The sequence below is a fragment of the Salmo salar genome, chromosome ssa01 (assembly GCF_905237065.1).
Source record: "Salmo salar chromosome ssa01, Ssal_v3.1, whole genome shotgun sequence".
NCBI lineage: Eukaryota > Metazoa > Chordata > Actinopteri > Salmoniformes > Salmonidae > Salmo > Salmo salar.
Genome location: NC_059442.1, coordinates 6,411,366 through 6,437,022, shown reverse-complemented (window position 1 = coordinate 6,437,022; position 25,657 = coordinate 6,411,366). Strand labels below are relative to the sequence as shown.

General features: G+C 47.0%; 1 protein-coding gene across 5 annotated transcripts in view; it reads left to right on the top strand.

Annotated features, from left to right (window-relative positions):
* nin (ninein (GSK3B interacting protein)) overlaps positions 1 to 25,657 on the top strand; it is a 106,515-nt gene that overhangs the window by 58,038 nt on the left and 22,820 nt on the right. For 3 of the 5 annotated variants that reach the window (XM_045709681.1, XM_045709790.1, XM_045709739.1), the window contains exons 5-18: positions 2,302 to 2,347; positions 6,363 to 6,538; positions 7,280 to 7,426; positions 8,422 to 8,580; positions 10,485 to 10,621; positions 11,859 to 11,999; positions 12,888 to 13,062; positions 16,501 to 16,611; positions 16,987 to 17,076; positions 17,746 to 17,884; positions 21,140 to 21,273; positions 21,781 to 21,873; positions 22,023 to 22,163; positions 24,743 to 25,629. In XM_045709681.1, coding sequence (XP_045565637.1) covers positions 2,302 to 2,347; positions 6,363 to 6,538; positions 7,280 to 7,426; positions 8,422 to 8,580; positions 10,485 to 10,621; positions 11,859 to 11,999; positions 12,888 to 13,062; positions 16,501 to 16,611; positions 16,987 to 17,076; positions 17,746 to 17,884; positions 21,140 to 21,273; positions 21,781 to 21,873; positions 22,023 to 22,163; positions 24,743 to 25,629 — 2,576 coding nt within the window. Of the gene's footprint in view, positions 1 to 2,301; positions 2,348 to 6,362; positions 6,539 to 7,279; positions 7,427 to 8,421; positions 8,581 to 10,484; positions 10,622 to 11,858; positions 12,000 to 12,246; positions 12,396 to 12,887; positions 13,063 to 16,500; positions 16,612 to 16,986; positions 17,077 to 17,745; positions 17,885 to 21,139; positions 21,274 to 21,780; positions 21,874 to 22,022; positions 22,164 to 24,742; positions 25,630 to 25,657 lie in introns of those variants that run through there. The other 2 variants (XM_045709715.1, XM_045709755.1) reach the window with 2 other exon arrangements.

The following is a 25,657-nucleotide window of genomic DNA, read 5'->3' as shown; positions in this document are numbered from 1 at the left end:
TTCATCCTACATAGTGCACTAGTTTTCATCCTACATAGTGCACTACTTTTCATCCTACATAGTGCACTACTTTTCATCCTACATAGTGCACTACTTTTCATCCTACATAGTGCACTACTTTTCATCCTACATAGTGCACTAGTTTTCATCCTACATAGTGCACTAGTTTTCATCCTACATAGTGCACTAGTTTTCATCCTACATAGTGCACTACTTTTCATCCTACATAGTGTACTAGTTTTCATCCTACATAGTGCACTACTTTTCATCCTACATAGTGCACTACTTTTCATCCTACATAGTTCACTACTTTTCATCCTACATAGTGCACTACTTTTCATCCTACATAGTGCACTACTTTTCATCCTACATAGTGCACTACTTTTCATCCTACATAGTGCACTACTTTTCATCCTACATAGTGCACTAGTTTTCATCCTACATAGTGCACTACTTTTCATCCTACGTAGTGCACTACTTTTATCCTACATAGTGCACTACTTTTCATCCTACATAGTGCACTAGTTTTCATCCTACATAGTGCACTACTTTTCATCCTACATAGTGCACTAGTTTTCATCCTACATAGTGCACTAGTTTTCATCCTACATAGTGCACTACTTTTCATCCTACATAGTGCACTAGTTTTCATCCTACATAGTGCACTAGTTTTCATCCTACATAGTGCACTAGTTTTCATCCTACATAGTGCACTAGTTTTCATCCTACATAGTGCACTAGTTTTCATCCTACATAGTGCACTACTTTTCATCCTACATAGTGCACTACTTTTCATCCTACATAGTTCACTACTTTTCATCCTACATAGTGCACTAGTTTTCATCCTACATAGTGCACTACTTTTCATCCTACATAGTGCACTACTTTTCATCCTACATAGTGCACTACTTTTCATCCTACATAGTGCACTACTTTTCATCCTACATAGTGCACTACTTTTCATCCAACATAGTGCACTACCTTTCATCCTACATAGTGCACTACTTTTCATCCTACATAGTGCACTAGTTTTCACCCTACATAGTGCACTAGTTTTCACCCTACATAGTGCACTACCTTTCACCCTACATAGTGCACTAGTTTTCATCCTACATAGTGCACTAGTTTTCATCCTACATAGTGCACCAGTTTTCACCAGAGCTCTGGGTGCCATTTGGGATGAACAATGCCCAGCCTCCAGCCTGGTGCACAGCAGATGGGGAAGGGTCATGGGGCTCTTCCTGATCTGGGAGGGGCTTTTTTAGGGGTTTGACAGAGGAACAATGAGCTCCACCCTTCCTTCACAGATGCCTATATACCCAGTGATAGAATAGAGAGTTGTAGAGCGAACCATCTGTTCTTCATTCCTTCACTGTGTTTCCCTCCCAGGCAATAGATGTCTTGGATGCCTGAATACTGTCCCTGGGCTGCAAGGGCAATAGAGCACTACGCTACAGTAACCTCCTTCTTGGTCTCACTCTCCAGACAAACACAAAATATGGGAACTTGGGGATTATTATTCTGCTATTTACCATATTTATTATAACAACCAATTTGACTCTTTTAGTTTGTAAAAAGTGACGTTATATTTTTTGTGATGCAGTGTAACCGATGTGAAATGGCTAGTTAGTTAGCGGTGGTGCGCGCTAATAGCGTTTCAATCGGGTGACGTCACTCGCTCTGAGACTTGAAGTAGGGTTTCCCCTTGCGTTGCAAGGGCTGCGGCTTTTGTGGAGCGATGGGTAACGATGCTTCGTGGGGTGTCAGTTGTTGATGTGTGCAAGGGTCCCTGGTTCGAGCCCGGGTTGGGGCGAAGAGAGGGACAGAAATTATACTGTTACAGCAGCATACATACGTCTATGATGTAGATTGTGCAAGTCAAAATGTAGCGTTTCTTTTGTCAATATAGGCTCTCTTGGAGAATTGTCCTTAAAATAGATAAAGAAAAAGAGTGAAAAAAAGAGGGTGAGAGAGAGAGAGAGAGAGAGAGAGAGAGAGAGAGAGAGAGAGAGAGATAGTAAGACAACTGTCAGCTTGGGATCTGTCTCTCTCTTTAATTCTCTGTTATGGTTTACCATCTCTAGCTTCACCTTTGACCATCAGAGGGGCCTCTACCGTCACAATAGCTCTGCTCTCCTATTGGTTGGACACACAAACCCTGCCTGCTTCTACCCCCCCACAGAGAGAGCAGTGTTTTGAAGACTGCTGACTAGCACACGACAAAGTAGATTGTCATGTCTGGGTGTTTTAATGAGATGGTTTACTCACTATAACTAATGCTGTTGTTTCCTCCTTCAACAGCACTGGAATGCTCATGAAAGTGGAACGGAAGAGTACGAGGCAGAAGGTGGGTGTAAAGTTACGATAAAGTTATTACATTTATTGTAAAGTTACTGCATTTATTGTGAAGTGTTTACAATAAATACAAACACTTTACAATAAATGCAAAATAATTACAATAAATGCAGTAACTCTACAATAAATGCAAACACTTTATAATAAATGCAGTTACTGTATTTATTGTAAGAAAATATATATTGTAATTGTTTTGCATTTATTGTAAAGTGTTTGTATTTATTGTAAAGTTTTTGCATTTATTGTAAAGTTACTGAATTTATTGTAAAGTTGTTGCATTTATTGTAAAGTTACTGCATTTAAAGAAAAGCTTACAAGTCAGCGTTTCACTCTACTGTTTACACCTACTGTATCCTGTACTTGTGAGAAAACAGTATATTTTTTTATTTGATACTGTAACGGCTGTCTTCGGAAGAAGTGGACCAAAATGCGGCGGAGTTAGGGTTCGTCATTTTTAATGTTACGAACACTATGCAATTAACAAAAACAACAAAACTGACAGCCAACACAGTCCTGTCAGGTGCAACAACAGTGACAAGCACAATTACCCACACCCCACAACGGAAACGTAGGCAACTTATGTGTGACTCCCAATCAACCACAACCCTCTACAGCTGTGCTTGATTGGAAGTCACACGGCCAAAATTAAATGAAACAATAAAACACTTACTCCCTTCTGCCACGTCCTGACCCAACTACACCCTCTACTGGTCAGGACGTGACAGTACCCCCCCCTCAAGGTGCAGACCCCGGGATGCACCTAAAAAAAGGAAAACACAAAAAAAATCCCCAACAAAAAGGAACACCTAAACAATAAGGGAGGGAAGGGAGGGTGGCTGCCGTCACCGACGGCACTGTGCTACACCCTCCCTCCCCAACCCACCTATCCTGGAGGTGGCTCAGGTGCAGGACGTGGACCTCGCTCCACCTTCGGCGTCGCCCACTCTGTTGGCGCCGATCGCTGCGCCGGGCAGACGGGCCACTCGGGCTGACCCTGGCAGACGGACCACTCGGGCTGGGTCGGAAGGCATGCGGGCCACTCGGGCTGGGCCGGAAGGCATGCGGGCCACTCGGGCTGGGCCGGAAGGCATGCGGGCCACTCGGGCTGGGCCGGAAGGCATGCGGGCCACTCGGGCTGGGCCGGAAGGCATGCGGGCCACTCGGGCTGGGCCGGAGGGCAGGAGGACCACTCGGGCTGGACCGGAGGGCAGGAGGACCACTCGGGCTGATCCTGACAGGCCGGGCACCCCTGGCAGATCAGGGCAGGCGGGCACCTCTGGCAGAACCGGGCAGTCTGGCCACTCTGGCAGAACAGGGCAGTCCGGCCACTCCGGCAGAACAGGGCAGTCCGGCCACTCCGGCAGAACAGGGCAGTCCGGCCACTCCGGCAGAACAGGGCAGTCCGGCCACTCCGGCAGAACAGGGCAGTCCGGCCACTCCGGCAGAACAGGGCAGTCCGGCCACTCCGGCAGAACAGGGCAGTCCGGCCACTCCGGCAGAACAGGGCAGTCCGGCCACTCCGGCAGAACAGGGCAGTCCGGCCACTCTGGCAGTTCAGGGCAGTCCGGCCACTCCGGCAGTTCAGGGCAGTCCGGCCACTCCGGCAGTTCAGGGCAGTCCGGCCACTCCGGCAGTTCAGGGCAGTCTGGCCACTCCGGCAGTTCAGGGCAGTCTGGCCACTCCGGCAGTTCAGGGCAGTCTGACCTCTCTGGCGACTGTTGGCTGGCGGGCAGCTCTGACGACTGTTGACTGGCGGGCAGCTCTGACGACTGTTGACTGGCGGGCAGCTCTGACGACTGTTGACTGGCGGGCAGCTCTGACGACTGTTGACTGGCGGGCAGCTCTGACGACTGTTGACTGGCGGGCAGCTCCGACGACTGTTGACTGGCGGGCAGCTCCGACTCAGGATTCACCAGGCTGGGGAGACATAACGGAGGCCTGGCTTGAGGAGGTGGCACAGGAGAGACCAGGGTGGAGAGACCCACTGGAGGACCGGTCCGTGGAGGAGACACGGGCTTGACCAGGATAGGGAGATCCACTGGAGGACTGGTCCGTGGAGGAGACACGGGCTTGACCAGGATAGAGAGACCCACTGGAGTACTGGTCCGTGGAGGAGGCACGGGCTTGACCAGGATAGGGAGATCCACTGGAGGACTGGTCCGTGGAGGAGACACGGGCTTGACCAGGATAGAGAGACCCACTGGAGTACTGGTCCGTGGAGGAGGCACGGGCTTGACCAGGATAGGAAGACATGCAGGAGGCTTGGTTCTGGGCGTAGGTACAGGATGTGCAGGGCTGGGAAGACATGGAGGAGGCCTGTTTCTGGGCGCAGGCACAGTCTTTACCAGACAACCAGCACGCACCTCAGGACGAGTATGGAGAGCTGCCTCAGGTGACATCATACCCACGACACGCTCATTAGGGCGAATGCCGTACTTTATGCACCACACTAGCAGCTCTCTCATCTCTCTCTCTCCTAATTTTCCCATTAACCCCGTCACAGTCTCTGTCTCATAGCCCTCGCTCACCTCCAATGTCATCCCGACTGGCTCTGGTTCCGACCTCAGCTCCACCGACTGTCCCGTGTGCCCCCCCAAAAAAATATTGGGGCTGCCTCTCGCGCTCGTTGCGCTCTCTCTCCTCGTAGTATCGCCTCTCCGCTCTCGCCGCTTCAATCTCCCACTGCGGGAGGCGATAATCCCCAGCCTTAGTCCATGGTCCCTCTCCGTCCAGGATCTGTTCCCATGTCCATTTGTCCATAACGCAGTAGTCCTGCTGCTCCTTCCTCTTCCGCCGCTTGGTCCTGGTTTGGTGGGTAATTCTGTAACGGCTGTCTTCGGAAGAAGTGGACCAAAATGCGGCGGAGTTAGGGTTCGTCATTTTTAATGTTACGAACACTATGCAATTAACAAAAACAACAAAACTGACAGCCAACACAGTCCTGTCAGGTGCAACAACAGTGACAAGCACAATTACCCACACCCCACAACGGAAACGTAGGCAACTTATGTGTGACTCCCAATCAACCACAACCCTCTACAGCTGTGCTTGATTGGAAGTCACACGGCCAAAATTAAATGAAACAATAAAACACTTACTCCCTTCTGCCACGTCCTGACCCAACTACACCCTCTACTGGTCAGGACGTGACAGATACTCACCACTTTCACTAGATAGCCATTCATCATAGTCAGCTTTAGGGTCAGTTCCATTTGAGTTTAGAAGGTAAACTGAAACTCCGTTATCAAGTAGAACTGACCCCAGGCCTGCCGAGTGGCGGAAGCGGTCTAAGGTACTGCATCGCAGTGCTTGAAGCGTCACTACAGACCCAGGTTCGATCCCAGGCTGTGTCACAGCAAGCCACGACCGGGAAACCTGACTTCGGTCGCCAGCTGGACTGTCACGCCCTGACCTGAGAGAGACGGTTTATTTCTCTATTTTGTTAGGTCAGGGTGTGGGATGGGCATTCTATGTCTTGTATTTCTTTGTTTTGGGCGTCTCTGATTAGGAATCATACTTAGGCAGCCTTTTCCCACCTGTGTTTGTGGGTAGTTGTTTTCTGTTTTCTGTACCTGACAGAACTGTGCGCTTCGTTTTCCCTTTGTTATTTTGTTACGATTGTTACATGGACGATGTTTCCTCCGACACATTGGTGCGGCTGGCTTCCGGTTTAAGCGAGCGTTGTGTCAAGAAGCAGTGCGGCTTGGCAGGGTCGTGTTTCAGAGGACTAATGGCTCTCGACCTTCGACCTCTCCCGAGTCCGTAAGGGAGTTGCAGCGATGGGACAAGACTGTACCTACCAATTGGATATCCTGAAATTAGGGAGAATTCTTTTTTTTTTATAAATAAAAAGAAAGTAGAACTGGCCCTGATCATAGGAGTAAGATGGAGGACATTCAACGCCTATGCTCAGGGAGCCAGGGTCTTAAGTCAAGGTGTGTGTGTGTGTGTGTGTGTGTGTGTGTGTGTGTGTGTGTGTGTGTGTGTGTGTGTGTGTGTGTGTATAGGCCAGCTGCACCTGTGGAACCCTGATGAACCCTCTACCCCGCGAGGCTCTATCACACCCCTCTCAGACCACCTGGAGGAGAGGTTACGGGAGGCCTGCGAGGAGCTGGCTATGCCCTGGGATGGATGTGCCAGCCACCATGAGCTACTGGCTCTCTGTGACCACCTGGGCCTGGAGGTGAGGAAAGAGACTATAATGGTACCCTTATCTTTATAGTGTGGAATAGGGTGCCATTTTGGATTTAACCAAAGTTCATTTTGGGCTCAGCTGGTCCCAATTTACTTCTCACCCCATCCTCTTGGCCCTAATCCTTCCATGTTTGCCGATCTGTAAGGTGGAAGCAATGTGGTGGAAGCAGGTCTCATCTGTAAGGTGGAAGCAATATGGTGGAAGCAGGTCTGATCTGTAAGGTGGAAGCAATGTGGTGGAAGCAGGTCTGATCTGTAAGGTGGAAGCAATATGGTGGAAGCAGGTCTGATCTGTAAGGTGGAAGCAATGTGGTGGAAGCAGGTCTGATCTGTAAGGTGGAAGCAATATGGTGGAAGCTCCACCACTACACTGCTGATACCCATCCAGTTCCCTTTAGATCGGCAAACATTGAAGGGTTAGAGCCAAGGAGAAAGGGTAAGGGAGCTAATTAGGACCGGCTGACTATGTAACGAATGGCAACCTATTTCCTATAGTGCATTAGATAGGGAATAGGGTGCTATTTTGGACATATCCCCAAGTGGAGGTTTGAGAGTCTGAGTAGATCAAATCAAATCAAATGTATTTATATAGCCCTTCTTACGTCAGCTGATATCTCAAAGTGCTATACAGAAACCCAGCCTAAAACCCCAAACAGGAAGCAATGCAGGTGTAGAAGCACGCAGATGCTGGGAAATGTTTCTGATTGTTGTTGTTTACTTCTGTCTCCAGGTGACAGAGGATGTCCTCCAGGTTCTAAGTGGTGATGAGATCATGAGCGTTCAGGCGTTTACTTCCTGGGTTCTGAACCATGCCAAGCCCCCTACCCCGTCTGCCTCCACACCTTACAGACAGCTCAAAAGACTACACTCCTCACAGGTACAGTGAAGCTCACCGTCTTGGGTCTAGTTCTCATGTTAAAGTGTCACGTCCTGGCCAGTATAAGGGTTAATTGGTATTGTAGTTTGGTCAGGACGTGGCAGAGGGTATTTGTTTTATGTGGTTAGGGGTGGTGTTTTTCTAAAAAGGGCATTTGAAGTATTCCAGGGTTTTTGGGCACTGTTCCTTGTTTACGTATTTCTATGTTGATCTAGTTAGTTGTATGTCTATGTTTGGTTTATTGGGGTGGACTTCCAATTGAAGGCAGCTGTGTGGTGTTGCCTTTGATTGGAAGTCCTATAGTTGGGTGTGTTTGTCTGTTTAATTGTGGGAGATTGTTTCGTGTTTAGCGTGTGTAAGCCTAACAGGACTGTCAGTATATCGTGAGTTCGTTTTTGGTATTTTGTATATCCATTTTGAGTTTATTAAATGTTCAAGATGAACTATATCAACTCTGCTGCATATTGGTCATCTTTTTCCGACGATGATTTCGCTATATCGTCAAACATCGAAGAAATCCCTGACACAAAGCTAGACATCGGTGCCACATTTGTTGTGATTTCTTAACAAAATTACAATTTGTTTTTAAAAACATGCTGGGAACGGCGTTACAATATTTCCTGTTTAGAGTCACTCTTGAATTAATAAATGGATGGATGAAGGATTGAATGAATGAACTAACAAATGAATGAATCAATTATTGAATGAATTAACTAACAAATGAATGAATCAATTATTGAATGAATGAACTAACAAATGAATGAATCAATTATTGAATGAATGAACTAACAAATGAATGAATCAATTATTGAATGAATGAACTAACAAATGAATGAATCAATTATTGAATGAATGAACTAACAAGTGAATGAACGCATGTATTAGACAATTAAAATAGATTCTGACACAAACCAACTCAATGACAAGTACACATACAGTATCTTGCTGTAGTATCTGCTAATATTTATGAAGTGTTCCCCCATCTCTCCTTGCAGCCATTCGATGAGACGGGCCGTAGAACCAGCGCTATGAGGAGCACCATCGAGATGCGTCTGTTCTCCACTCTGGACGACGGGACAGGGTCCGCTCCCGCTGAGGACATCCTGGATGCCTGGATGGAGGAGGGCATTGAGAACAGCCCTGAGATACTACAGGTGAGAATACTTTAGGGAGGGAGGTAGAGAGGTAGGTAGAGAGGGAGGTAGGTAGAGAGGGAGGGAGGTAGAGAGGTAGGTAGAGACAGAGGGAGGGAGGGAGGGAGGGAGGTGGAGAGGGAGGGAGGTAGAGAGAGAGGGGGAGGTGGAGGGAGGTAGAGAGGTAGGTAGAGAGAGAGGTAGAGAGGTAGGTAGAGAGAGAGGGAGGTAGAGAGGGAGGTAGAGAGGTAGGTAGAGAGAGAGGGAGGGAGGGAGGTAGAGAGGTAGGTAGAGAGGGAGGTGGAGGGAGGTAGGGAGGGAGGGAGGGAAGTAGAGAGAGTTAGAGGGAGGGAGGGAGGTAGAGAGAGGTGGAGGGAGGGAGGGAGGGAGGGAGGGAGGGAGGGAGGGAGGGAGGGAGGGAGGGAGGGAGAGAGAGGTAGAGAGAGGGAGAGAGAGGGAGAGAGGGAGAGAGGGAGAGGGAGAGAGGTAGAGAGAGGGAGGGAGGTAGGTAGAGAGGTAGGTAGAGAGAGAGGGAGGTGGAGAGAGGTAGGTAGAGAGAGGTAGGTAGAGAGAGAGGGAGGGAGGTAGAGAGAAAGGTAGAGAGAGAGAGGGAGGGAGGTAGGTAGAAAGAGGGAGGGAGGGAGGTAGAGAGAAAGGTAGACTATAAGGGCACAAGGCGAGATCCAGATGCAGACACGGGAGGCAGATGGTTTGAGTCTTGATATTTATTAAACAATCCAAAAAGGGTAGGCAAGAGAATGGTTGTGGACAGGCAAAAGGTCAAAACCAGGAGTCCAGGAGGTACAGTGTGGCAGGCAGGCTCGAGGTCAGGGCAGGAAATATGGTCAGGCAGGCAGGTACGGAGTCCAGAAAACAGTCAAGGGTCAAAAACCAGGAGGACTAGCAAAAGAGAATAGAGGTAGGAGTACGGGAAAAACGCTGGTTGACTTGAAAAACATACAAGATGAAGGTAGAGAGGGAGGGAGGGAGGGAGGTAGAGAGAGAGGGAGGTAGAGAGAGAGGGAGGGAGGTAGAGAGAGAGGGAGGGAGGTAGAGAGGTAGGGAGGGAGGTAGAGAGGGAGGGAGGGAGGTAGGGAGGTAGAGAGAGAGGGAGGGAGGGAGGTAGAGAGGGAGGGAGGTAGGGAGGGAGGTAGAGAGGGAGGGAGGTAGAGAGGGAGGTAGAGAGAGAGGGAGGGGGTAGAGAGAGAGGGAGGGAGGTAGAGAGAGAGAGAGGGAGGTAGAGAGAGAGAGAGGGAGGGAGGTAGAGAGAGAGGGAGGGAGGTAGAGAGAGAGGGAGGGAGGTAGAGAGGTAGGTAGAGAGGGAGGGAGGTAGAGAGGGAGGTAGAGAGAGGGAGATAGAGAGAGAGAGAGGGAGGTAGAGAGAGGGAGGGAGGTAGAGAGAGAGGGAGGTAGAGAGAGAGGGAGGGAGGTAGAGAGAGAGGGAGGGAGGTAGAGAGAGAGGGAGGGAGGTAGAGAGGGAGGGAGGGAGGTAGAAAGGGAGGGAGGTATAGAGGGAGGTAGAGAGAGAGGGAGGGAGGGAGGGAGGGAGGGAGAGAGAGGGAGGTGGAGGGAGGTAGAGAGAGAGGGAGGTAGAGAGAGGGAGGGAGGTGGAGGTAGGTAGGTAGAGAGGTAGGTAGGTAGAGAGGTAGGTAGAGAGAGGGAGGGAGGGAGGTAGAGAGGCAGGGAGGTAGAGAGAGAGGGAGGGAGGTAGAGAGGTAGGTAGAGAGAGAGGGAGATAGAGAGGCAGGGAGGTAGCGAGGGAGGGAGGGGGGAGATAGAGAGGGAGGGAGGGGGGAGGTAGAGAGGGAGGGAGGGAGGGAGGTACGCGGGAGGGAGGGAGGGAGGGAGGGAGGGAGGTACCGAGGGAGGGAGGGAGGCTTGAGATGTTGACACTGTGTATGTCTCTTTCTATGTTTGTGTTGTAGGCCTTGGATTTTAACCTGGAAGGCAAAGTGAACCTCAGTGAGCTGACTGTGGCTCTGGAGAACGAGCTCCTCATGACGAAGAATGGCATCCACCAGGCTGCACTGGCCAGCTTTAAGGCTGAGATCAGATTCCTACTGTGAGTATGAGGAGAAACCTACTGGCCAGCTTTAAGGCTGAGATCAGATACCTACTGGCCAGCTTTAAGGCTGAGATCAGAAACCTACTGGCCAGCTTTAAGGCTGAGATCAGAAACCTACTGGCCAGCTTTAAGGCTGAGATCAGATACCTACTGGCCAGCTTTAAGGCTGAGATCAGAAACCTACTGGCCAACTTTAAGGCTGAGATCAGAAACCTACTGGCCAGCTTTAAGGCTGAAATCAGATTCCTACTGTGAGTATGAGGAGAAACCTACTGGCCAGCTTTAAGGCTGAGATCAGAAACCTACTGGCCAGCTTTAAGACTGAGATCAGATTCCTACTGTGAGTATGAGGAGAAATCTACTGGCCAGCTTTAAGGCTGAGATCAGATTCCTACTGGCCAGCATTAAGGCTGAGATCAGATACCTACTGGACAGCATTAAGGCTGAGATCAGATACCTACTGGCCAGCTTTAAGGCTGAGATCAGATACCTACTGGCCAGCTTTAAAGCTGAGATCAGTACCTAATTGGCCAGCTTTAATGCTGAGATCAGTACCTACTGGAAGTATGAGTAGAAACCTACACTGTTGCTGACAGTCTGAGTGAAATGCATTTACACACTCACACATTTACAGCATTTTAGTCATTTAGCAGACGCTCTTATCCAGAGCAACTTACAGTTAGCTAGGTGGGATAACCACATATCTCAGGCATAGTAAGTACACTTTCCCCTCAAAGTCACCATCAACAGTCAGAGCTAGTAGGACAAGTGTTACTTCAAGAAAGGCCAGGGTGTTAGTGGTTGTTCTGTAGCTTAACGTATACGCTGGGAGTCAGAAAGCAAGTGGCGAGTTTAATAATAAACGGAAACATCGAGCAATATAACAAACACGAGTAGCGTATAGACATGAAACACATAAACAACACTGACTGGGGAAAGAGGGGAGGTAATAAGTGAGGTAATGAAGTCCAGGTGTGCGCGTAATGATTGAAGCCAGGTGTGCGTAATGATGCGCGTAATGATTGAAGCCAGGTGTGCGTAATGATGGATCCCAGGACCGGTGGTTGGTAAACCGGCAACGCCGAACGCCGGAGGGGAAGAGCGGTAGTAGAGTGACCGTAACACATGCTTTCTCTTTTCGTAGTGTTGCTACAGTCTGTCTCGTCAGTGCGTATCATTCATAATAGTATTTCAGTTCTGTAAATATTTGATTAAGTGGCTGATTTTTCTTCAGTGAACGTGTAGATCGGGAGCTCCGAGAGAAGGAGAAGACTCGTTCTGACCTGGACAAAGCAGAGAAGTTAAAAACCCAGCTGGCTACTGAGGTGGACGAGCATCACTCTGCCATCGAACGCATGAATGACCTTAACCTGAGGTAACAAACACACAGCATCACTCTGCCATCGAACGCATGAATGACCTTAACCTGAGGTAACACAAACACACAGCATCACTCTGCCATCGAACGCATGAATGACCTTAACCTGAGGTAACAAACACACAGCATCACTCTGCCATCGAACGCATGAATGACCTTAACCTGAGGTAACAAACACACAGCATCACTCTGCCATCGAACGCATGAATGACCTTAACCTGAGGTAACAAACACACAGCATCACTCTGCCATCGAACGCATGAATGACCTTAACCTGAGGTAACACAAACACACAGCATCACTCTGCCATCGAACGCATGAATGACCTTAACCTGAGGTAACAAACACACAGCATCACTCTGCCATCGAACGCATGAATGACCTTAACCTGAGGTAACAAACACACAGCATCACTCTGCCATCGAACGCATGAATGACCTCATCACTTCATCTTTCTCTCCTTTTATCCCTTCTACTCCCTCACTTTTCTGCCTGTGCCCTTCCCCTTCTATGGGCCTGTGACCTTCCCCTTCTATGGGCCTGTGACCTTCCCCTTCTATGGGCCTGTGACCTTCCCCTTCTATGGGCCTGTGACCTTCCCCTTCTATGGGCCTGTGACCTTCCCCTTCTATGGGCCTGTGACCTCCCCCTTCTATGGGCCTGTGACCTTGTCTCTCCAGTCATTGATGTCTGTAGGATGTTACTTGTAAACTAACAATTGCCTCTGGGGAAAAATAGAGGGGATAAATTGCATTGAATCGAATTGAATTGACTCTGTGTGTGTGTGTGTGTGTGTGTGTGTGTGTGTGTGTGTGTGTGTGTGTGTGTGTGTGTGTGTGTGTGTGTGTGTGTGTGTGTGTGTGTGTGTGTGTGTGTGTGTTGTAGGAAGCTGGAGCAGGAACACAGGGAGAAGCTGGTGTCTGTCCGGTCAGAGCTCATTAAAGAGATGGACCAGATACAGCAACAGACTGGTCTGCAGAGAGAGAAACTAGAGACAGAGATGGAGAAGCTCAGAGACGACGAGACCTTCCTCAGAGACCACCTCTCTCTCACTGTCAAGGTAACAAACACAGACCACCCCTGTGGTCTGTGTTAGTAGCCTAGTGGTTAGAGTGTTGGGCCAGTAACCGAAAGGTTGCTAAATCGAATCCCCGAGCTGACAAGGTACAAATCTGTCGTTCTTCTCCTGAACAAGGCAGTTAACCCACCGTTCCTAGGCCGTTATTGTAAATAAGAATTTGTTCTTAACTGACTTGCCTAGTTAAATGAAGGTTAAAAATGGTAATTGTTGCGAATGCCGTTATACCATAGAAGAAGACATGGATTGTGTATGTGTGCCATTCACATGATGAATGAAAAAAAACGAAAGATTTAAGTGCCTTTGAACTGGGTATGGTAGTAAGTGCCAGGCGCATCGTTTTTTGTCAAGAACTGCAACGCTGCTGGGGTTTTCACAGTTCAACAGTTTCCTGTATGTATCAAGAATGTTCCACCACCCAAAGGACATCCAGCCATCTTGACACACCTGTGGGAAGCATTGGAATCAACATGGGCCAACATCCCTGTGGAACGCTTTCGATACCTTGTAGAGTCCATGACCTGACGAATTGAGGCTGTTCTGTAGTGTCCATGACCTGGTGCAACTCAATATTAGGAAGGTGTTCCTGTTTGGTATACTCAGTGTAGAGCTGCTGAACAACACTAAGAAACTGGTGATCTATCTCCTTAACTCCAACTTTAACCTCTTATCCTAACCCCAACTTTAACCTCTTATCCCAACTTTAACCTCTAACCCCAACTTTAACCTCTTATCCCAACTTTAACCTCTAACCCCAACTTTAACCTCTAACCCCAACTTTAACCTCTTACCCCAACTTTAACCTCTTATCCCAACTTTAACCTCTAACCCCAACTTTAACCTCTTACCCCAACTTTAACCTCTTATCCTAACCCTAACCCCAACTTTAACCTCTTACCCCAACTTTAACCTCTTATCCTAACTTTAACCTCTAACCCCAACTTTAACCTCTTACCCCAACTTTAACCTCTTATCCTAACCCTAACCCCAACTTTAACATCTAACCCCAACTTTAACCTCTAACCCCAACTTTAACCTCTTATCCTAACCCTAACCCCAACTTTAACCTCTAACCCCAACTTTAACCTCTTATCCTAACCCTAACCCCAACTTTAACCTCTTACCCCAACTTTAACCTCTTATCCAAACTTTAACCTCTAACCCCAACTTTAACCTCTTACCCCAACTTTAACCTCTTACCCCAACTTTAACCTCTTATCCTAACTTTAACCTCTAACCCCAACTTTAACCTCTTACCCCAACTTTAACCTCTTATCCTAACCCTAACCCCAACTTTAACATCTAACCCCAATTTTAACCTCTAACCCCAACTTTAACCTCTTATCCTAACCCTAACTCCAACTTTAACCTCTAACCCCAACTTTAACCTCTAACCACAACTTTGACCTCTTATCCTAACCCCAACTTTAACCTCTAACCCCAACTTTAACCTCTTATCCTAACCCTAACCCCAACTTTAACCTCTAACCCCAACTTTAACCTCTAACCACAACTTTGACCTCTTATCCTAACCCCAACTTTAACCTCTAACCCCAACTTTAACCTCTTATCCTAACCCTAACCCCAACTTTACCCTCTAACCCCAACTTTAACCTCTTACCCCAACTTTATCCTCTAACCCCAACTTTAACCTCTCTGGGGCAGGCGGGACGAATTCGTCCCACCTACGTAACAGCCAGTTGAATCCTGTGGCGTGATTTTCAAAACCTTTGAAATGCTATTACTTCAATTTCTCAAACATATGACTATTTTACAGCTATTTAAAGACAAGACTCTCGTTAATCTAACCACACTGTCCGATTTCAAAAAGGCTTTACAACGAAAGCAAAACATTACATTATGTCAGCAGAGTACCAAGCCAGAAATAATCATACACCCATTTTTCAAGCTAGCATATAATGTCACAAAAACCCAGAAGACAGCTAAATGCAGCACTAACCTTTGATGATCTTCATCAGATGACAACCCTAGGACATTATGTTATACAATACATGCATGTTTTGTTCAATCAAGTTCATATTTATATAAAAAACCAGCTTTTTACATTAGCATGTGACGTTCAGAACTAGCATACCCCCCGCAAACTTCCGGCGAATTCACTAACAATTTACTAAATTACTCACAATAAACGTTCACAAAAAGCATAACAATTATTTTAAGAATTATAGATACAGAACTCCTCTATGCACTCGATATGTCCGATTTTAAAATAGCTTTTTGGTGAAAGCACATTTTGCAATATTCTAAGTACATAGCCCAGCCATCACGGGCTAGCTATTTAGACACCCGGCAAGTTTAGCACTCACCAATATCAGATTTACTATTATAAAAGTTTGATTACCTTTTGTTGTCTTCATCAGAATGCACTCCCAGGACTGCTACTTCAATAACAAATGTTGGTTTGGTCCAAAATAATCCATCGTTATATCCGAATAGCGGCGTTTTGTTCGTGCGTCCCAGACACTATCCGAAATGGTAAATCAGGGTCGCGCACATGGCGCAATTCGTGACAAAAAAAATCTAAATATTCCATTACCGTACTTCGAAGCATGTCAACCGCTGTTTAAAATCAATTTTTATGCCATTTTTCTCGTAAAAAAGCGATAATATTCCGACCGGGAATGTCCATTTAGCTAAACAGAGGAAAGAAAACAAAGCTTTCGGTCGACGCGGGCACGAGCCTGAGTCTCACAGTACTGTAACCAGCCACTACCCAAACGCGCTACTTTGTTTCAGCCAGAGCCTGCAAAGCCACGATTCAGCGTTTTGCCGCCTTCTGAGAACCTATGGCAGCCGTAGGAAGTGTCACGGGACAGCTAAGATCCTCACTCTTCAATAAACAGAGACAAGAAGAACGACACCTTGTCAGACAGGCCACTTCCTGCATGAAATCTTCTCAGGTTTTTGCCTGCCATATGAGTTCTGTTATACTCACAGACACCATTTAAACAGTTTTAGAAACTTTAGGGTGTTTTCTATCCAAAGCCAATAATTATATGCATATTCTAGTTACTGGGCAGGAGTAGTAACCAGATTAAATCGGGTACGTTTTTTATCCAGCCATGTCAATACTGCCCCCTAGCCCTAACAGGTTAACATCTAACCCCAACTTTACCCTCTAACCCCAACTTTAACCTCTAACCCCAACTTTAACCTCTAACCCCAACTTTAACCTCTAACCCCAACTTTACCCTCTAACCCCAACTTTAACATCTAACCCCAACTTTAACATCTAACCCCAACTTTAACATCTAACCCCAACTTTAACCTCTAACCCCAACTTTAACCGCTAACCCCAACTCTAACTTTAACCCCCAACCCTAACTTTAACCTCCAACCCAAACTAACCCTAACCCCTAACCGTAACTCTAAACCCCCAACTCTAACTTTAACCCTCAGGAGAGTAGGCGTCTGGAGATGGAGCTGCTGGACAGCACTGAGAAACTGGTAGAGGCAGAAAACCAGGTCAGCAAACTGCAGAGGAACCTGGATAACATCCTGAAGGAAAAGGTGAAAAACCATTCTCTTCCACAGTATCAATATATTCACTTTCGAGACAAAACAAAAGTCTAAAAGAACACGTTTTCAGGCTAGCGTTTTCTGACCAGTAATACATAGTAATCCACATGAATCTCATTTCATGTTTAAGTGCTATACACTGTAATCTGGAGAGATTCAGTACTGGCTAATGGCTATACAGATACTTCTACACCTGCATTACTTCCTGTTTGGGGTTTTAGGCTGGGTTTCTGTACAGCACTTTGAGATATCAGCTGATGTAAGAAGGGCTTTATAAATAAATGTGATTTTATATATGAGAATCTATCTAAAGTATAAGTATCTGTCCCTAAGAAACCTCCTTTGGTGTTGGTTCTGTTTGCTCAGTTTGGGGATCTGGACCTAGGCAGTGCAGAGTTCTTCCTACAGGAGGAGAGTCTCAGACGGCTTCGCAGTAACTATGAGGGACAGTGTCGGGTGAGAACGCTTACTGGAAACACACACATCAAATCGAATCTGTCACATGCTTGGTAAACAACAGGTGTAGACTTAACAGTGAAATGCTTACTTACGGGTCCTTTTCCAACAATGCAGGTAAAGATAAAAAAAAATTAAAAAATGAAATGGGAAATAGTGACGAGGAATAAATACAATGTGAATAATGAGTAAAAATAACATGTCTATTAGGGAGTACCTGTACCGAGTCAATGTGCAGGGGTACCAGGTAATTGACGTAGCTATGTACATATAGGTAGGGTTAAAGTAACTAGGCAACAGGATAGACACAGTAGCAGCAGCGTATGTGGTGAGTGTGTGTGTTCTGGTGTGTCAGTGTATGTGTGTGTGTGTGTGTGTGTGTGTGTGTGTGTGTGTGTGTGTGTGTGTGTGTGTGTGTGTGTGTGTGTGTGTGTGTGTGTGTGTGTGTGTGCATAGAGTCCAGTGTGTGTGTGCATAGAGTCAGTGCAAGGGTTAGTGCAAAAACAACACACACGGTGCAGTGCCAGGTAATAGCTCTCACTGGAACAAATCAATCCATCAACTAACTGTAGATACATGTTAGCTGTTTCAGACAGAGTGCACTTCCAAAGATAAATTGCCTGTTTTAGATAGTAATCTTTCTGTTTTGATTTGTGGTGACTGTGACAGGAGCTGCAGGATCGCATCGATGAGCTTCAAGCAGAGCTGCAGGAGTACCACAACCTGGGCCGTACCTCTCAGCCCTGTCTCAAACCCTCGCTCTCTGAAGACCTGGAGAGTAAGAGTCCTGGCATGGAGTCAGACCCAGGTACATACAAATAATTTCATCAAGTGTATTTTATAAAGCCCTTTTCGTATCATCAGTTTTCACAAAGGGTTTTACAGATACCCCCGCCTAAAACTCTAACGAGCTTTACAGATACACCCCGCCTAAAACTCCAACGAGCTTTACAGATACCCCGCCTAAAACTCCAACGAGCTTTACAGATACCCCCGCCTAAAACTCCAACGAGCTTTACAGATACACCCCGCCTAAAACTCCAACGAGCTTTACAGATACCCCGCCTAAAACTCCAACGAGCTTTACAGATACCCCGCCTAAAACTCCAACGAGCTTTACAGATACCCCCGCCTAAAACTCCAACGAGCTTTACAGATACCCCCGCCTAAAACTCTAACGAGCTTTACAGATACACCCCGCCTAAAACTCCAACGAGCTTTACAGATACCCCGCCTAAAACTCCAACGAGCTTTACAGATACCCCGCCTAAAACTCCAACGAGCTTTACAGATACCCCCGCCTAAAACTCCAACGAGCTTTACAGATACACCCCGCCTAAAACTCCAACGAGCTTTACAGATACCCCGCCTAAAACTCCAACGAGCTTTACAGATACCCCGCCTAAAACTCCAACGAGCTTTACAGATACCCCAGCCTAAAACTCCAACGAGCTTTACAGATACCCCCGCCTAAAACTCCGAGCTTTACAGATACCCCTGCCTAAAACTACAACGAGCTTTACAGATACCCCAGTCTAAAACTCCAACGAACTTTACAGATACCCCCGCCTAAAACTCCAACGAGCTTTACAGATACCCCCACCTAAAACTCCAACGAGCTTTACAGATACCCCCCCGCCTAAAACTCCAACGAGCTTTACAGATACCCCCGCCTAAAACTCCAACGAGCTTTACAGATACCCCCAGCCTAAAACTCCAACGAGCTTTACAGATACCCCCGCCTAAAACTCCAACGAGCTTTACAGATACCCCCGCCTAAAACTCCGAGCTTTACAGATACCCCCGCCTAAAACTCAGAGCTTTACAGATACCCCTGCCTAAAACTCCAACGAGCTTTACAGATACCCCCGCCTAAAACTCCAACGAGCTTTACAGATACCCCCAGCCTAAAACTCCAACGAGCTTTACAGATACCCCCGCCTAAAACTCCAACGAGCTTTACAGATACACCCCACCTAAAACTCCAACGAGCTTTACAGATACCCCGCCTAAAACTCCAACGAGCTTTACAGATACCCCAGCCTAAAACTCCAACGAGCTTTACAGATACCCAGCCTAAAACTCCAACGAGCTTTACAGATACCCCGCCTAAAACTCCAACGAGCTTTACAGATACCCCCGCCTAAAACTCCAACGAGCTTTACAGATACCCCGCCTAAAACTCCAACGAGCTTTACAGATACCCCCGCCTAAAACTCCGAGCTTTACAGATACCCCCGCCTAAAACTCAGAGCTTTACAGATACCCCTGCCTAAAACTCCAACGAGCTTTACAGATACCCCCGCCTAAAACTCCAACGAGCTTTACAGATACCCCCAGCCTAAAACTCCAACGAGCTTTACAGATACCCCCGCCTAAAACTCCAACAAGCTTTACAGATACACCCCACCTAAAACTCCAACGAGCTTTACAGATACCCCGCCTAAAACTCCAACGAGCTTTACAGATACCCCAGCCTAAAACTCCAACGAGCTTTACAGATACCCAGCCTAAAACTCTAACGAGCTTTACAGATACCCCAGCCTAAAACTCCAACGAGCTTTACAGATACCCCCGCCTAAAACTCCAACGAGCTTTACAGATACCCCCGCCTAAAACTCCAACGAGCTTTACAGATACCCCCGCCTAAAACTCCAACGAGCTTTACAGATACCCCGCCTAAAACTCCAACGAGCTTTACAGATACCCCCGCCTAAAACTCCAACGAGCTTTACAGATACCCCCGCCTAAAACTCCAACGAGCTTTACAGATACCCCCGCCTAAAACTCCGAGCTTTACAGATACCCCCGCCTAAAACTCCAACGAGCTTTACAGATACCCCCGCCTAAAACTCCAACGAGCTTTACAGATACCCCCGCCTAAAACTCAGAGCTTTACAGATACCCCTGCCTAAAACTCCAACGAGCTTTACAGATACCCCCGCCTAAAACTCCAACGAGCTTTACAGATACCCCCGCCTAAAACTCCAACGAGCTTTACAGATACCCCCGCCTAAAACTCCAACGAGCTTTACAGATACACCCCGCCTAAAACTCCAACGAGCTTTACAGATACCCCGCCTAAAACTCCAACGAGCTTTACAGATACCCCAGCCTAAAACTCCAACGAGCTTTACAGATACCCCCCGCCTAAAACTCCAACGAGCTTTACAGATACCCCCCGCCTAAAACTCTAACGAGCTTTACAGATACCCCAGCCTAAAACTCCAACGAGCTTTACAGATACCCCCGCCTAAAACTCCAACGAGCTTTACAGATACCCCCGCCTAAAACTCCAACGAGCTTTACAGATACCCCCAGCCTAAAACTCCAACGAGCTCTACAGATACCCCCGCCTAAAACTCCAACGAGCTTTACAGATACCCCCGCCTAAAACTCCAACGAGCTTTACAGATACCCCCCGCCTAAAACTCCAACGAGCTTTACAGATACCCCAGCCTAAAACTCCAACGAGCTTTACAGATACCCCAGCCTAAAACTCCAACGAGCTTTACAGATACCCCCGCCTAAAACTCCAACGAGCTTTACAGATACCCCCGCCTAAAACTCCAACGAGCTTTACCGATTCCCCGCCTAAAACTCCAACGAGCAATGCAGGGGCAGAAATAGAGCACAACATAGGTTCCATCGCAAATGTCAGCCCCATGGGCCCTGGTGGTAAGTAGCACTGTAAGAAGGAATATAGTCACTATCATATCTTCATGCCCATATCCCATCCTCATCCAATATAGTGTTTAGGGGGGGGGGGGGGATCTGTTTGAGCAACGCAAGATGGAGAATCGATCATCTTGATCACCTAATGAGAAGTTATTTGGGATGCAAGGTGATATGTAGATCAGTGATTCTGGCCAGTCAAATGCAATGCGCCTCCCATAGTCTGTTCTCGACTTGGGGACTGTGAAGAGACCTCTGGTGGTGCAGTGATTCTGCTTCTCCATTGGCTAGTCTTTGGGGGTTTTAGGCTGGTAATCTGTAAAGCACTTTGTGACAACTGCTGATTTTTAAAAAGGGGCTTTATAAAATAAATTTGATTTGATTTGAGTGTCTCCAGGTCTAGGCTCAGAGGAGGGCCAGCCGTTGTTCAACATGAGCCTGGAGGCAGAGATGATGCTGGAGCGGCTGAAAGAGAAGCACCTCTTAGAGATGAATGACCTACAGGCTCAGCTGGAGAGCAAGGTGACAGATCCATATCTAGCAGTGTTTCAACCGTATTCCTAAACCATGCCATGTTTACCTTCTCAGAGATTTGATGTATAGTGAGGGGAAAAAAGTATTTGATCCTCTGCTGATTTTTGTACGTTTGCCCACTGACAAAGAAATGATCAGTCTATAATTTTAATGGTAGGTTTATTTGAGCAGTGAGAGACAGGAAAACAAAAACAAAAATCCAGAAAAACGCATGTCAAAAATGTTATAAATTGATTGTAGCTAGATGGTGCAGTCTCACTCTTTTTGTATTTTTGGTGATTTTAGATTGGACCGTAGTAGTCGTAGACAAGGATGATAGGGGGAGGTAGAGTCATAAGGCTGTGGGTCGGAGTCAAACCCATGCTGACTATGGCGTAGATGGGTGCTGGGGACAGCGGCTCTAACCGTTGGACCACACAAATCACACTGTGCCGTGTTTATGTCCCAGAGACGGATCTGATATAGCTACATTTAATTTCCCCCATGTCATTGCAGGTGAGTGAGTTTGACCAGAAGGTGGAGGAGCAGAAAGCCGACCTGGAGGCCCAGAAGGTAGCCTTGTCCCTGCAGCACCTGGAGGAGATCCAGGTGTGTGTACATGTATGATTATTTATTGCACTTTATAACACACTGTAAATTCAATCTTAGAGCCATGAATAGACTGTTCTTTAGAAGTTCATGTGAACTGGGCATCCTGAAGATACAATACACTTTAATAACAAAATCAATCATTCCAGGCACTACGAGGGGAGATGTCCGTCATCCAGAACCGAGCCCTGGAGCTCCAGGCCCAACTAGAGAATGCTGAGGAGGAGCGGGCCGGTCTAGAGCAGAGACAGGCTGGGGTGAAGGAGGAGCTGGAGCACCAGGACGAGGAGGTGAGTGGCTCAGTTGGTAAAGGCATGGAGCTAACAATGCCAGGGTCGTGGGTTTGATTCCCACTTGGCCAATCGTATGAAAATGTATGCACTCACTGAAGTAAGTCCCTTTCAAAATAAAAGCGTCTGCCAAATGGCACATATATACAGTTGAAGTCGGAAGTTTACATACACTTAGGTTGGAGTCATTAAAGCTCATTTTTTCAACCACTCCACAAATTTCTTGTTAACAAACTATAGTTTTGGCAAGTCGGTTAGGACATCTACTTTGTGCATGACACAAGTAATTTTTCCAACAATTGTTGACAGACAGATTATTTCACTTCTAATTCACTGTATCACAATTCCAGTGGGTCAGAAGTTTACATACACCAAGTTGACTGTGCCTTTAAACAGCTTGGAAAATTCCAGAAAATTATGTCATGGCTTTAGAAGCTTCTGATAAGCTAATTGACACCATTTGAGTCAATTGGAGGTGTAGCTGTGGATGTATTTCAAGGCCTACCTTCAAACTCAGTGCCTCTTTGCTTGAAGTCATGGAAAAATCTAAAGAAATCAGCCAAGACCTCAGAAAAATAATTGTAGACCTCCACAAGTCTGGTTCATCCTTGGGAGCAATTTCCAAACGCCTGAAGGTACCACGTTCATCTGTACAAACAATAGTACGCAAGTATAAACACCATGGGACCATGCAGCCGTCATACCGCTCAGGAAGGAGAAGCGTTCTGTCTCCTAGAGATGAACGTACTTTGGTGCGAAAAGTGCAAATCAATCCCAGAACAACAGCAAAGGACCTTGTGAAGATGCTGGAGGAAACAAGTACAAAAGTATCTATATCCACAGTAAAACGAGTACTATATCGACATAACCTGAAAGGTCGCTCAGCAAGGAAGAAGCCACTGCTCCAAAACCGCCATAAAAAAGCCAGACTACGGTTTGCAACTGCACGCGGGGACAAAGATCGTACTTTTTGGAGAAATGTCCTCTGGTCTGATGAAACTAAAATAGAACTGTTTGGCCATAATGACCATCGTTATGTTTGGAGGAAAAAGGTGGAGGCTTGCAAGCCAAAGAACACCATCCTAACCGTGAAGCACGGGGGTGGCAGCATCATGTTGTGGGGGTGCTTTGCTGCAGGAGGGACTGGTGCACTTCACAAAATAGATGGCATCATGAGGTAGGAAAATTATGTGGATATATTGAAGCAACATCTCAAGACATCAGTCAGGAAGTTAAAGCTTGGTTGCAAATGGGTCTTCCAAATGGACAATGACCCCAAGCATACTTCCAAAGTTGTGGCAAAATGGCTTAAGGACAACAAAGTCAAGTTATTGGAGTGGCCATCACAAAGCCCTGACCTCAATCCTATAGAAAATGTGTTGGCAGAACTGAAAAAGCATGTGCGAGCAAGGAGGCCTACAATGCTGACTCAGTTACACCAGCCCGGTCAAGAGGAATGGGCCAAATTTCACCCAACTTACTGTGGGAAGCTGGTGGAAGGCTACCTGAAATGTTTGACCCAAGTTAAACAATTTAAGGCAATGCTACCAAATACTAATTGAGTGTATTTAAACTTCTGACCCACTGGGAATGTGATGAAAGAAATAAAAGCTGAAATAAATCATTCTCTCTACTATTATTCTGACATTTCACATTCTTAAAACAAAGTGGTGATCCTAACTGACCTAAGACAGGGAATTTTTACTAGGATTAAATGTCAGGAATTGTGAAAAACTGCGTTTAAATGTATTTGGCTAACAGGCTGACTACATGCGTTGCATGCGCGATCTTTGCAAAATAAATTTAGAAATCTATATTATTCAATTATTGCACCCACACTACTCGCGTGCGCCAACGAGCGTCTGCATTGCCAAGGGCTAAAATATAAGTCAGTTCTATTTCTGACGCAGATCGCACTGCAAGTCCTGCCTCTCCCATCTCCTCATTGGTTTATAGAAGCAGGTACCCCACGTGCCATCTCCTCATTGGTTATACCCACGTGGGTGACTGAAAGACGAATGAGGCCAGTGGCGGTAATGCACCTCATTTATGAAAGTTGCCAATCGCAATATTAAGTCAAGAGAAGAAAAGGCCTAGAAGGAAGAGAGATGACTAGAAACGATTCGGTTGACCGTTTTATGTGTGGATTAATTGTCTGAGTAGAGGACCTTGTGCATTTCAGGTAAAATAACAACTCAATGTTTATATCCCAGGACAAATTAACTAGCAGCAGCAAGCTAGCTAAATAGGACAAATTAGCTAGCAAGTGCAAGCTAGCTAGCTAAATTGCCATAAATGTTTAATGCTTTTCGACCTGTCCCCAAATTAATGTATTGGTTCAGAGTTTGTTTTGATATTTTAACCTGCGTGTCGTGATCGCGTTTGGTGTGGGGGGGACAAAATAACTGTATGTTCGATGGCGCACGCGCGCAGCCGGTTTGGGTTCCGTGTAAGGTGTATGTAAACTTCCGACTTCAACTATAACTATTCCCCAGGTTGTTGCTGTAAATGAGTGTGTCCTCAGTCAACGTACCTGGTAAAAATAAGTGTAAATATACAAATATTTATTATTCTATTAGGTGAGCAGCCTAAGACAGGAGCTCCTGGAGTCCCGCATCCAGGTTTCTGACCTGGAGGAGCAGCTGAAAGTCCTGGAGGCCCAACAAGTGAAGGCTGAGCTGGGCCTGGACACAGAGATGCAGGAGCTGAGGAAACTTCACGCTTTGGAACTCAACAAGCTGGACGTGCAGCACGACAACATCCTTCAGGTCAGGCTGGAAGAAGAGAAGAGGAAGCTACAGGAGGAGCGGGAGAGGGTGGAGAGGGGAAGGTTAGAGGAGTGGGAGAGGGAGAAGATGGAGTTACAGCAGAGCCACGAGGAGGCGATGAAGGCTAGGATAGAGGAGGTGAGTTTGAAGTTCCAGGCAGAGCGAGAGGAGTTAGAGATGCGACTCACGGAGGAGTGGGAGAGGGAGAAGGCTCAGCTGGATGAGCAGAGTAACGAGTCGCTGCAGACCGTGTTAGAGGAGGAGATGTTACGTCTAGTCAAGGAGCAGGAAGGTAGGGAGATACGGCTCACTGAGCAGTGGGAGCTGGAACAAGTTCAGCTCAAGGAGTGTCTGGAGGAGACTCTCCTCACCCGGTTGGCGGAGGAGAAGCTGGAGCAGCAGGAGCAGCAGGAGGAAGCGGAGAGGAGGCTCAGGGAGGACTGGGACAGGGAGAGACTCCAGCTGGAGGAGGACTATGAAGGGATGCTCCAGGAGCAGCTGCAGGAGGACAGGGAGAGGCTTGCAGGGGAGAAGGAGGAGATGGAGAAGAGGCTGGAGCAGATGATGGAGGAGGAGAAGGAGCGTCTGGAGGAGGCCCACAGACAGGCTGTGCAGGAACTGAGTGCCAAACACAGTGAGGAGAGGGAACAGCTCAGCGGTCTGCTGGATAAACTGCGAGAGGATATCGCTGAGGAAAGGTAAGACAGCTTAACTGTTATGAAATCA